General features: G+C 39.0%; 1 protein-coding gene across 2 annotated transcripts in view; it reads right to left on the reverse strand.

Moving 5' to 3' along the window:
- PALMD (palmdelphin) overlaps nucleotides 1-13,200 on the reverse strand; it is a 47,813-nt gene that overhangs the window by 17,081 nt on the left and 17,532 nt on the right. For both annotated transcript variants that reach the window (XR_003912501.1, XM_029949689.1), the window contains exon 3: nucleotides 9,412-9,536. Coding sequence is in view for 1 of the 2 variants with exons in the window: in XM_029949689.1 (XP_029805549.1) it covers nucleotides 9,412-9,536 (125 nt within the window). In the remaining variant the exon portion in view is untranslated. The remainder of the gene's footprint in view (nucleotides 1-9,411; nucleotides 9,537-13,200) is intronic.

Raw genomic sequence — 13,200 nt, forward strand, 5'->3', positions numbered from 1 at the left:
TAGAAGGTGGACTGATTTGTGTGCTTTATTTTTAAAACTAGGGGGTCTAATAAATTTCATCAAACATGTAACACACTTTTTAAAAGCACTTAACACATGTCAGGCACATTTTACCCACCTGAAGTAAAAGTATATCAGGAAAGAAAAATACTTCTACACACAGACATAGGACAAGAATTGCCTTACAATCAGCCTTGCCAACGGGCATGTGTATAAGGAAGATCTAACTCACCAGTGCAAACAATCACATGCTGTGGGTAAGCATGCCAGAGAATTAAAGGGCATTTGGCACACAACAAACACTCCGTTTGTCCTAAGCCAGATCTATTGCCTCTAATCCTGAGCGTTTAAAAAGAGGAGGAATGGTACAACATAGCAGCTTCAAGATAATGAGAAGCAGAAAGCTAGTCCGGCAGCGACATTGAAACAAGTGTCAGTTGGCTCTGATAATTGGGAACAGAGCAGATGTTTAGAAAAGCTGAATAATTTATAGTTACATGTGAGCAGCTTTTGCATGGGTGAATCTCATCTCTTAATATAACTCTGTAAATGTTAATAATTATCTTATGGACAGGTGACATTATCATGAGTTGAAACTGCCATGGAGGCAGATAATGTTAGAAGATGATTATTTAGTAGAAAAGCAAATGCTCTTAATCAGAATAACATTTTGTAAATTAAGTATTTCATTTTCCATGAAAAATAAGAAACCAAACTGGTTTTCGGAGAATCAGCCACTTTCATGTACAGGTTACAAACACAATTTTGAAATGAATGCAAATAAATGCATGCTCTGGAGGTTGGTTTGGGATGGTAGAGTGGTTAGTTATGGGTTTCTCAAATGCTCTGGTAGGACAGAAGCTGGATGTGTAGATTTTAATTAAACCCTGTAGAGAGCCTTGTCATACATGACAAACACTTAATAAGAGCTAAATAATTTTTTAAACTTAAAAAAATTTTTAATGTTTCTTTTTGAGGCGAAGAGAGGGACAGAGAGAGGGAGACACAGAATCCGAGGCTGCTGCCAGCTCAGAGCCCGAGTAGGACTAGAACTCCTGAACCATGAGATCATCACCTGAGCCAAAGTCAGATGCTTAACTGACTGAGCCACCCAGGCACCCCTTAACTGACTGAGCCACCCAGGCACCCCTCAAGCTAAATAGTTTTAATAATATTCAAATCACCCTCTACATAGGTGCCATGGATTTCTCGTGACCTTCAAATATTGCTATAGCCAGGACGTGGCAAGTGAGCTGTAAATGTGCTTATCCATGATTTGGGGAAGGTTTTTTTCTTCAAAAAAGTTGCAGGGGCAAGTATTTTTAGTGAGTAAATTCCTTATAACCATATTATGAAATGGCAAAACATATTCAATGATGTATACAGCCATTGGCTCTCTCTGTTCAGAAATAATTACTGGCTCTGTGCCTTGTAACCCTTAACATTTATCTCCAACAGTATTATAGAGCAGCCACTATATTTTCAACTTTCTATCCACTTCATTCTTGTTTTGCTTCTAGTATTAATTGTTCATATTTGATACCAAGAACAGGAGTCTATTATTTGAAGACCAATAAATATAAATTCCAATCTTACTATAACAGAATAACCAACAAGGACTGGTTGGCCTGGGGTGGTCTAAATCAGCTAAGTGAAACTTGGCTTATGGTAGACACAAAATGCATTCCAAGGGGTGTGTGTGGAAGGTTTCTGAGCTGATAAATGTAGCCATAGAGCTGGGTGGGGGCAATTTTGGGAAATGGGGAAGCCTAGGCGCTTTGGTAGCACTTTATACAAAGAGTTTCTGCCTTTGAGCATTCTTTGTGACTGTGACTCCCCACCCACGTTCTCCTTTGCTCATCCTTTATTCCTTCTTTACTCAGGCCAATGCAGCCAAAGATTTATGATGTCATGCCAATGGTTTTACATTTGTATTTCAAATTACAGAATGTTTTAAATGAAATAATATAAAACTTTGAAAACTTAAAGGATCTAAAGACAGGTAAACATAACTAAAAATTTGCTTTGAGGCCCTTATGATTCTCAGTCTCCTCTACTTAAGACAAAGATGGGTTGGATGTGGCAGGTTCTCCATAAATGTTCATTGAAACGAATCAAGAATGAACAGAGTGAGTCCTGGTGGAATGGGTCTGGAGTCAGAAAAATCTATGTGTGACTCATGGCTTGACTGTTACTAGATTTATAGCTTTCTGTGCTTCAGTGTCCTTATATGTAAAATAATGCTAATTAGACTTTCCTCAGATAATTGTTTTTTTTTTCATTTTTAAAATGTTTTTTTATTTATTTTTGAGAGACAGAGAGAGAGAGCGTGAGCAGGGAGGGTCAGAGAGAGAGGGAGACACAGAATCTGAAGCAGGCTCCAGGCTCTGAGCTAGCCGCCAGCACAGAGCCCGACGCGGGGCCTGAACCTACAAACCTCGAGATCATGACCTGAGCCAAAGCTGGATGCTTAACCGAATAAGCCACCCAGGTGCCCCTCCTCAGATAATTGTTGTCAGAATAATGCTTAGTATATAATACGTGCTCCGTAAAGGGTAGCTGTTATTCAATTGCAATGGAGTGGTATTATTCTAATCTACTTTTTAGCCTATCACAGCACTGGTGCGGGGTGGTGGTCTTTATTCTGGGTAACACTTAACCCTATTTTTACTAAGCTACGGATGCGATTGGTAGGCATAAACCACAGAGAATGATGGGAAGTGGGGGGATAAGGAATTAAAAGAGCATAGGAAAGAGGGGAAAGGTGAGAAAGTGAAGTGAGGGTGAGGGGTTATAACATGTCATCAATAATGGCCTCAAAAACCAGGGGCACCACTGTTGTGTGACTTTGCCCTTGACTCAAGATAGTTGGGTACTTATTTATTTTTTAAAGAATTTCCGGGCTTTCCTTTTTACTTCATTAAGGTTTAAATCATTGTCTAGTCTTTAGCTGGACCCATTAATAGATGGTATTTTCAAGTCTCACCACCTATCCATCCATCCATCCATCATCCATCATCTATATTTTCCCATTCATTCATTTATTAAGCTTTGTAGTCACAGGTAGTCCTACTATGTGCTAGGCATTGCACTAGGCCTTTTTTGATGGGGACTGGGGGTTAGATTTCTTCCTCCTTTTTTTTTTTTTTTTTTTTTTTGCTGGAAATGTATTTTGCTGTTTTTGTTACATTAAAAAATATCCTGAATTAAAAATAATCAGAATATCTGGGAAATTAAAAACAACAGATGAACTATTGCAAACCTGATAAACCAATTAGTCAAATATGGAAAGTGAAAAGCATGCTTGGAATAATTTTGACTCGCTTCAGAATAATTTCTTAAGTGTTTCTAGGCAACAGCAAATTTAAGAAGAAGAAACAAATGGTGGGTTTCTCTCTCTCTCCCTCTCTCTTATTGTGTGCCTTTCCCCCCTTTCTTTTCTCTCTCTCTCACATTGTCACAAAAGAGCCACTTGTGTATCTCCCACAATGTGATGTTAGATATGGCTGGTTCGGTCAGAATGTGGTATTTTCCATGCAGCATTCCTCACCGTGTTGGATGAGACATTAGTTTCATTGAGTACCGTTGGCGTGCACAGGTAGATGAGGGCATTAGGTGGGGGTTCAATTTGGATAGAATTCACAGTGAGCTGAACTTTGATAAACGATGACCAGCATCAAAATCATTTAGCCTTTATATTTCTCCATCAATCCTTTGGGTTCCATTTTTGAAACCCGGTGTTGCCTGCTATTTTTTGACTTAACAGTAGATTATGGCTTTATATGATCTTGAGCAGAATGCATTTCCTAATACTGCATCTCCATTCATGGTGGAATTTCTCTTAACTTATGTGGGACGGTGGCCCGCTCCTCAGACTTTCTCATGACATACTGTCACACAGAAACCCAGTCCTGCCTGCATCTTCCTGTTAGTAGCTTGGGGGGCAGGCAGTGTTCAACCGTTTGGAGACAAATGAAAGCTCATTAAAGAAAGGCAGAGGGTCAAAAGGGCACTTTGGTATATTAAAAAAACCATCCTTACTAGAGAACATTTAATCATAAGTAGATAATCCTTCTCAAAGGGAAGGCAGAGCATTTACATCATTCTCCCTGGCAGTTAACCTTTTGCATTTTAGGCCTATGACATTTCTGTCAGGCACTCTGTGTGCTCTAATTAGTCAGAGGTCTTTGGACACAGTTCAAAAAGTAGCAAGCTTCTGGAGGGCAGCTTGAGGCAAGGCATTTTGACAGAGGGAGGACAGCGGGGCAGCCGCATAGGAAAGAGGAATCTAGAATGTGAATGACACATTCTTTTGGATGCTTCTGAGGGTGCTTGAAGGGGGTCATTATGGGTGTAGGCTATTGGATGTGACAAAACAGGAATTCCAAACCAGCCTATAAATTTGTACACATGGGTGTCTGGACTTAGAGGTCAGTGCTGGATTTGCACCTGTGCCTACAATCAGGAAGTAAATGGTTCAGTGGTCACAGTAGGAACAGGGCTCATTGGGGAGGCAAATTGAAACTCTATTTAAGCAAAGTGATTCAGAAAGAGATTTTCAGTATCATTTTCCTCCTGGGAACATTTCCTCCTAAGGCATTAATCAGGCAACCAGGCAAAATACTCACTAATATTGTTCCAAAGCTAAGAATGTGACTCAGAGAAAAAACCATGGAAACCATGGAAAAAACCATTTTCTGAAACGTTGCTCCTCTGAAAGAAGAGATGAGAGGATGAATAAGCAGACATGTTTTACTTAAATGTCATGTGTGAGTCAGGGAAGCTCCGAGCATTTTTAATACGGCAGAGAGTCATATGAATATCTATATAAAATGATGCATGTAAGAGTGTGAAATCATTACATGGGTTGGAAATAAAACATGCTGTAAAACGGTAGCATTTACAGGATTTAACTTTTGTAAAAATTTTCTGCAGGATCTGAGGCATAATTTATTTGTATGATTAAGACATTTAATTAGATTTTAAATCCCAAGTCTTAACTTTTTAGCTGTATGTGTTGGGACAAGTTAGCATCTACAAATGTCAGTTTTCTTACCTATTAAGTGTTTCCTACCTCATAGGGTCATTGTGAGAATTCGTGAGATAATCTATATGAAATGCTGAACACAGTGCCTGGTCTGCAACACATGCTCTATAAAAATTAACCCCCTAATTGTTAGGATTTTAGTCTTCGCGCCATAAAGAAAACCCATCCATTATTTTCAAATGGCAAGAATTCTAGTTGCGTGGTAATCTATTTACTCCAAGGAAAAGATTCTTTGTATTGGTATAAAAAAATGAGAGATCTTGGCCAAAAGATAAAAATTCACAGATAAAATTCCAGGCAGTGTCCCTCTTCTAATTATTTTTGATCCCTAATAAGGACTAGGGATCTAATATGATCTAATATTTTTTGAACAGCCACCATGTGTTAGGCACTCTTGAAGCTGCTTCACTTGTAAAGTTCTGTGAAGTCACTATAATTGTCCCACTGCTACAGACAAGGAAACTGAGGCCCAAAGAGGTGAGAGAACGTGGTCAGGCTTATATGCACTGTGGCTGACAAAGCAGGGATTCGAATGCCAAAGGCCGTGTTCTTTCAGTTCATCTCACAAGACTGTGGGCGTAGTAGTAGGAAGGAAAACTTCAGGAGCAGTCTGGCTCTGCTACAGACTCCTGGGTAATAGCCATGTTTCTATTTTGATGTGCCCCTTAAAATCTTATCTTCTGGCAGAGGGGCCTGGCAGGTGGCAAATGCCACCCTTGAGCAGGCACCTAAGTCAAGTGATAAACCATCATTCAGGGTTTGGGATGCTTTCCCTGTTTAGGGAAGGAGGGTGACTCTGCCTAGTTCTACTCCATCCTTTGACTTGGTTGCCTCTTGGAGCTAACAGGAAAATGTAATTTTTTCTAGCTGGTAATAAAAGCTTCTTAAGTACTGCGGGTAGTTGTTTTGGAGAAAGACTGAATTTAAAACATGCACCTGGTTATTTAGCAGCTATAGAAATATATGAGAAGAAAATGTTCAGTTATCGGGTAAAGCTGCTTTGGCGACATTGTTTCTTTAATGCTGGGCTCTTTAATATTGGGCAGTAGCGGGAGGCTGCTTAATACAGACCAGGCACAGATATTATTTTGTCTCCATATGTTGCTTCAGAACATTCTGTTCCCTGCACATTTTGAAGGAGATAAAAAAGCCTTCAATGGGTCACAACGATGCAAATTCACAACCATACGAACTCTGCAAATACATCTCTTTAGGACCATTCCTTAAACAAAGCAATTTACTTTGAGGTAGTAGATGTTTCACTGTTTCCATAATATATACACCTACAGCTCTCCTTTAGTTTTATAGCAGGAGAGCTGTAAAACTGACCCTGATTTGCTTTGAAGCCCAAGTTTACCCTTAATGGCTCTGTGACCTTAATTAAGTCCCTTGTCCTCTCTGAGCCTGTTTCCTCCTCTCTGCAATGGAGGTGTCAATGCTCTCCTTCTAGGATCACTGTGAGAATGACATGACTTAATTTAAGTGCAAGTGCTTTGTCAATGGCACAATGCCATTTAAAAACAAATCATTCCTGTTATTTATATTTGGGGGTTAAAATCATTTGGTGCTAATAAAGGACCATTTATGGTTAATGGCATCCTGAAGATCTAAAACAAAGTGGTAGTGAAGTCACAGGGATGAAAAGCATAGTGTAGGGAATCCAGTCAGTAATATTGTAGTGACGTTGTATGGTGACAGGTGGTGACTGTCCATATTGTGGTGGGCATTGTGTAATGTATAGAATTGTCGCATCTTTCTACTGTATACCTGAAACTAATATAACATTATATGTCAGTGATACTTCAATTAAAACAGAAAATAAAAAAATAAAGTCATCATAAGATGCCAGAAATTGTGTAATGTGAGAGTGACATGAAAGCAAATCCGGAGTGTAGTAGGAGCTGTTTGGAGAAAGGAGAACCAAAGGACAAAACATGCTTGAAAGACTTCCTGTAAGAGATAATAGGTTTTTAGACCATTGTGTGTGGTCTAAAATGCTGTGTGGCATCACTTTGTAAGTAGCATAGAGTAGTCATGAATTTTTGATTCACCACTTTGTAATTATGTGAGTTCTTTAATCTCTGTGCAAAAAGTGAAGATCATGGCATTGCATCGCAAGGTTATGAAGATTAAATGGGATGACAATCTGTAAAGTACTGGCAGGTAATATGGCTGGTAAACATGGTCTCCTCTTCTTCCTGCTCCTCCTCCTCTCTCTCTTTTTTTTTTTTTTTTTGTCCGATAGGAACTCTAACTACGCAGCCTAATAGTCCATACCACTAGAAGCTTATGTGCCTCTCAGAGCATCCAGGCAAGGTCTGAAAGCAATCAGGAGAACCCTAGCAAATTGTCTGAGATTACTTCCAGTGCTGCCCAAACTTGTTATGGCGTCTGAGTCTGTTAGCTACTTCAGTTACCATCAAGTGCAGAAAAAGTTGTAAGTATTCAGTAGGGCAAAGACTCTTAAAGAGAAGGCCCTGAAGAGAAGCAGGGAGATTCTGCAGAGTGCAGGATATGCAGGGATTAAATTCAGAACTCCTTCGGAGATAAGGGTTCTATGTTGAGAGGGATGAGAAAGTAATCATCAGCTAAGCCAGACTTTGGTAAGAAGCTCTTGCTAAGGGATGCCTTACAAAGGATCAAGTTTTCCCAACTGTAGAGTTGACTTATTGAGGTTTTTTAAAAGTATTTGTTATCCACCATTCAGAAGCACTCCACATCTTTGGGCAAACAACTGAGGGATTATAAATATGAACATTTCAATGATTACAATATAACTTTTAAAGAATTGTTAATTTAAAAAATCTGGGGGCGCCTGGGTGGCTCAATCGATTAAGTGTCTGGCTTCGGCTCAGGTCATGATCTCACGTTCGTGGGTTCGAGCCCCATATCAGGCTCTATGCTGACAGCTAGCTCAGAGCCTGGAGCAAACTTCACATTCTGTATCTCCCTCTCTCTCTGACCCTCCCCTGCTCATGCTGTTTCTCTCTGTCTCTCAAAAATAAATTAAAAAAAAACATTAAAAAAATCTGAATAAGGATGAGTAGTCAGTGATTTTAGCTATTAAAGATACAAGTGTGTGAAATAAGGCAGGTAACATGAGAAACAGTTAAAAAAGGAAGCTTTTTTCCATGCTGTCCATTTATGTCCTGAACCAATCTGTCTGTATAATGTAGTGAGGATGGACAAACTGTGGTTGTACAGCTAGTGGATGGTTTTACCTTCCAGTCTTACCTATAGTTCTCACTGAAGAGAACAAATTCACAGTGAGTGAGGTTTTTTTTTTAATGTTTTATTTATTTTTAATACAGAGAGAGACAGAGCATGAGAGGGGGAGGGGCAGAGAGAGAAGGAGACACAGAACTGGAAGCAGGCTCCAGGCTCTGAGCTAGCTGTCAGCACAGAGCCTGATGCGGGGCTCGAACCCACAAACGTGAGATCTGACCTGAGCTGAAGCCGGAGGCTTAACCGACTGAGCCACCCAGGCGCCCCGTGATTTTGAAAGCTGCTTATATTTATTTCAAAGATCCATAGGCTTTAAATTATTGTCATTATTATACCACAAGAAATTCCATCTTTTTTCTATGTGTAGGTTAGAAAATGATTCTGACATTTCCTTCATCTCTTTCTTCCATGCTATCTATATTTTGTGATAATCCTAATAACCCCATCTTCCATTCGAGCTTTTCAATTTTTTTTTATGTCCATCACCTCATTTTAAGCCAAGGCAATTTTAAAACTTTACTTGGTATATCACAGGTTGCTGACTTGGTACTGATTGTGTGTGATCGTCAGGGAAGGACACTGAGAAGTGAGGTCGACACCGGGACCAAATAATTAGGAAGGTACAAGAGAGAAAATGCTAGTGAAGTATTCCTACAGTGTCTTCTCTTCCAAAATATGGTTGTGACTGAGGAGAGCCTTGGAGAAGGGTGATGGACACACAGTGTAAACACATCCACAGAGCTGTCACCTGTCCTAAGGTGAGAGTAGGGGTGGGGGCTGTGAATAAGGACTATATTTTGATGACTTCTTATGTGCCAGTTGGTGCTGGTAGCTTAGCCCATATATATCTTTAATTTGCTCAACAGCTGTAAAAGATAGATATTGTTACTACCATTTTGTAGATGAGGAAATAGGCTTGGAGAGCTTTGGGTAAGTCACCAGTATGTATTTAAGAAATAAATCCTGTGTGGCGATGTGTTGGTGACATTTACAGCAAAATTTCTATCGTCTTCTAGTGCTGTCTTAGTCTTTATTAAAAATCCAGATGGAAGATCTGATTATGCTCCTAAAAATGAGAGTGGCTCTTATACATACAGCATGGGGCAGGGAGTTATCGAACATCTCAGTGAGGGCTGTACCTGAGGATGCTTTGTTCTAGAACCTGGATCTGGTGCTGGTCTTGTTGATTCTGCTTCTTCATCTCCTCCTGTTCTTTTCCGCTGCTGACTCCATCTAGAAGCCATTTCTCCCTTAAGGCCTTTTTCTGATATCAGGAAACATAAAGATGTTCTCATATCAGTCAATAATTTCCCAAGTCTCTGACTATTTTGAAATCTTGTGAATATTAAGTGAACATAGTAAAGAGAAATTATTTTTTCTCACTACCTTACCTGAATAAATCTGGTATTTTCCTTCACTATACCCTTTGTAACCCCCTTCCAAAGCCAGTTTTATGTATCTAAATCCTATCCTACACATTCTAGTTTAGGTCTCACCTTCGCTGTGAAAATCTCTGTCCTTCCTCCATGCCCCCCATAGGCCCACCCACACCCCCAGGGAACTCTCTTTCTTTAGAAGAACCATGTAGCACACTCTGCTTACTTACACTGTATGTCTAGCAGTTGGACAGAGACCTTATCATGTGGTACCTCACTATTACTTATTTGATTAATGGGTGCACATCTTTTGTCTTTGAAGTAAAAGGCTTCTTGAAGCCATTTTTTTATTCATCCCAATGACAGTATATGGCGAATACTCCAAAATTTTTTTTGTGTGATTAATTGAAATGATGGGCAAAACAAGAGATTGCTGTTGTATCTTAAACTAATTCAATGTTAGTCTTAAATGGTGTGGTCAGCACTTCTTGCTTTGCCTACCCAGTACCTTTTCTTTCTTCTGAGAACCTCCCTAGTTCCAGATACCTAAGTTTAGCACAAAATTACTTGTTCCAATAATACAGTGCACAAAACTCACTGATCTGACTAAATACTGAATTTTTGTCAACTTTAACAAAATGATAAATATTTATGTTTTATCATATGGAAAAAAAATCCCCTTGAATTTGCAGGAAAGAATTATAATCCTGGACCCTGAGCCTGAGAAAACTTAAAGTGAACGAGAGATGTGTAAATTTTGGAGAAGACTAAGCTAGCATCCCCGTCCATCTCTTACGCAGGAAGTGTTAGATATTATTTCCAAAGAGTTTGAGTTTCTCCTTTTCTTCCTGAAGAAAACTGCTCTTCCTATATATCTAATCTACCTGTGTGAATTGTTTGTTCAGTAATTACTTACTGGGGATCTGTGCCTAAAATGATGAGGAGAATGGGAACTTTGTCTTGTCTGAGACTTCTTTCTTTTATGTCACAATAAAAATGAGAGCAAGTAAAAAGAACTTTTGTCTTTTTTAAAAGGATCTAGAACTAATACTGCTGGAATCTAAATATCATTGAATTTTAAACAAAATTTAAATAAGGTTGATTGTGCTAGGTAATTAGCACATGATGGTTATTTTAAGTAAGGCAATGGTCTCCAAACCAATAAGAAACATTATACTGATTATACATACATATTATATGGAATTATACTTCGTAGAACTGATAAAACCTGAACTGCTCTAGTTGACGCAGGGAGGAGATCCCAAAGCCTGGGGGTGCCCAGAACACCAGTTTGAAAACCACTAGCTTGAGTAACAGCCTTATTCCAGATCATCATGTTCAATTTGGCCTTTTCAGAGTTTCAAGTGACTGCATGTGGACAACACCCCCAATAAGAATAGTTTGTATTATTCCAGTTTGTAGCCAGAATCTCTGCCCCTGTGTTGTCTTAATCCTTATTATGGCTGTTTAGCTGTTTGCAGAAATGTTCTCCCACAAGACAGTTAAGTGTTATTAATAAAGATCAAGATCTGATTTATCTCTTGAGGTCAGAGATGCCAAGAAAATCTTAGTATATTCATCTGAAGAATTTACTTTGACTTTATTTTTATTTGATAGAATGTGATGGTAGTTAATGCAGAGTAAGGAAGACAGATGACACCTATCCAAGTAAACCATAGTCCTTACAAACCACCTTCCAGGACAGTTTCAGTCCTTTACATCTGTATCACTATAAGAGCACTCACATGGGATGGTCTTAGGAGGCTGAGTTATAGAGAACAGAGAACAATTCTTATTATGTGATTATGTGAACTTGGAGCTACATTCTTGGTTCTTAGTCTGGTTAGGAATAAGAATAATTTATACTTTAGCTTTATAAAACTTTGTTCATAATTCACAAATTGTCATTTACCTCTGGCAAAGAGCTCTTTGCCTCTAAATATAAAATACATAATTTGGGTGTGTAATTAAAATGATATGGTACAATTACATATTGTGGAAACCTAAGCATAGTTATTTTGCTTTTGTGTCACAATTTAGACTTGTGCTTTCATCTATGAGGTTGAGGGAAAATCTATTTCACATCGATGACATTTGGAATCAAAAGCCATATTAACTAAATGAAAATATAAGAGACATGCAGATAATGGATCTTTGGGCAGTTTTTTTTTTTTTTTTAGGGAAAAGTTTTCCTGAAGCACATTGCATTCCATACAACAATTACAGTAGACTTTAGGAATAAATTAGTTCTTTAAACCATGGATCAAATGGACTTCCAGAAAAGAAAAGTTTTCTAGGTTGAGTGTATTTTGTGTGTCTTGGCAGCAGATTGTGATCATGTTACTAGGCAAGGAGATCCATAGTGTACAAATCTCAGGAATGTTTGAAAGTTAGAATGCTACTAATATCCCCAGAAACTCCTTTTGTAGCATGCCACATGTGTGATTGGCAGGTTCCAGAGCTAAGGAATATCAGCGTGAGTTACTACAATTATTTGGAAATGTACGTACTAATGATACAGATGGAGCTCTTGGTAAGTGTTTATGCTTGTGAAGTGTAATGAAATAGTTTGCGATCAGGAAAGTGCTGGGGACAGGTGGATGAAGAAGAAAACAGAAGAAAGGTAACTACAGAGGCCAATAGAGCTTTCTGGACTTGGTGAACATAGAATCAATTTAAAAAATACTTCTGCACATTTCTGAGCCCCATTTTGGAAAGGCGCCTAGTTGCTGTTAGGTGTGGCCAACCATTTTCTGCAAAACGTAGACGAATGTAGCGCTACCCAAACCGCCACTCTCCCCTGTGTTCCCACTGCAGTTTTCGTCTTGCATACAGTGTTCATTACAGCATTACATGTCATCATCAGGTTCTGTGTTAGTTACCATATTAAGGACACAGGTCAAACTTTATTTTGTATTCTTAGTGTCCTGCTTAGTTCCTCACACATAATAGGTCCTTAATAAATGTTTATTGACTAAAAGGCCCAATGTATACCTATATAAATCCTACTTACCAGTTAAGATTCAGGTTAGATCCCACACTTTTAATAGGCCTACTTTGACCACCCCAGATTAAAGAATTACTGTTTATACAATTATTTAAATTAAAAAATTATCTTCTAACCTGTCCTAGTTATTTATTTAATCTCGGGATTCCCACTGTAGACAGAAGGGCTACAGCCCTCCAGGGCTACTGCTAGTCTCTATGGCATTAATACAAAACTCAGGAAAACATTGCTGTTTCTCACCCCCATCCCCCTGGATCAGTGCACAGCGTGGGAAGGTGGATAGCACCTTTGTGCAGAGAAAAAGAAACTTCGTCCTTCAGACAGAAGCAGAGTGATGCCAGAGTGCACAGTTCCAAGGGAGCATGGGTAGGGTTGTAGCACGCCTTTCTCAGGTATCTTTGTGCAGTACACAATCTGCCCAACTGTGTACAGCAGTCCAAAGCATGATAATGTTTGGATTGGATTGGATTAGAAGAGGACTCCTGGGTTCCAGAGAAAAAACCTATAGAGAAGATCATGTATTATTTTTTGGACTGATTTTGGCA

Source organism: Suricata suricatta, chromosome 8, assembly GCF_006229205.1.
Source record: "Suricata suricatta isolate VVHF042 chromosome 8, meerkat_22Aug2017_6uvM2_HiC, whole genome shotgun sequence".
NCBI lineage: Eukaryota > Metazoa > Chordata > Mammalia > Carnivora > Herpestidae > Suricata > Suricata suricatta.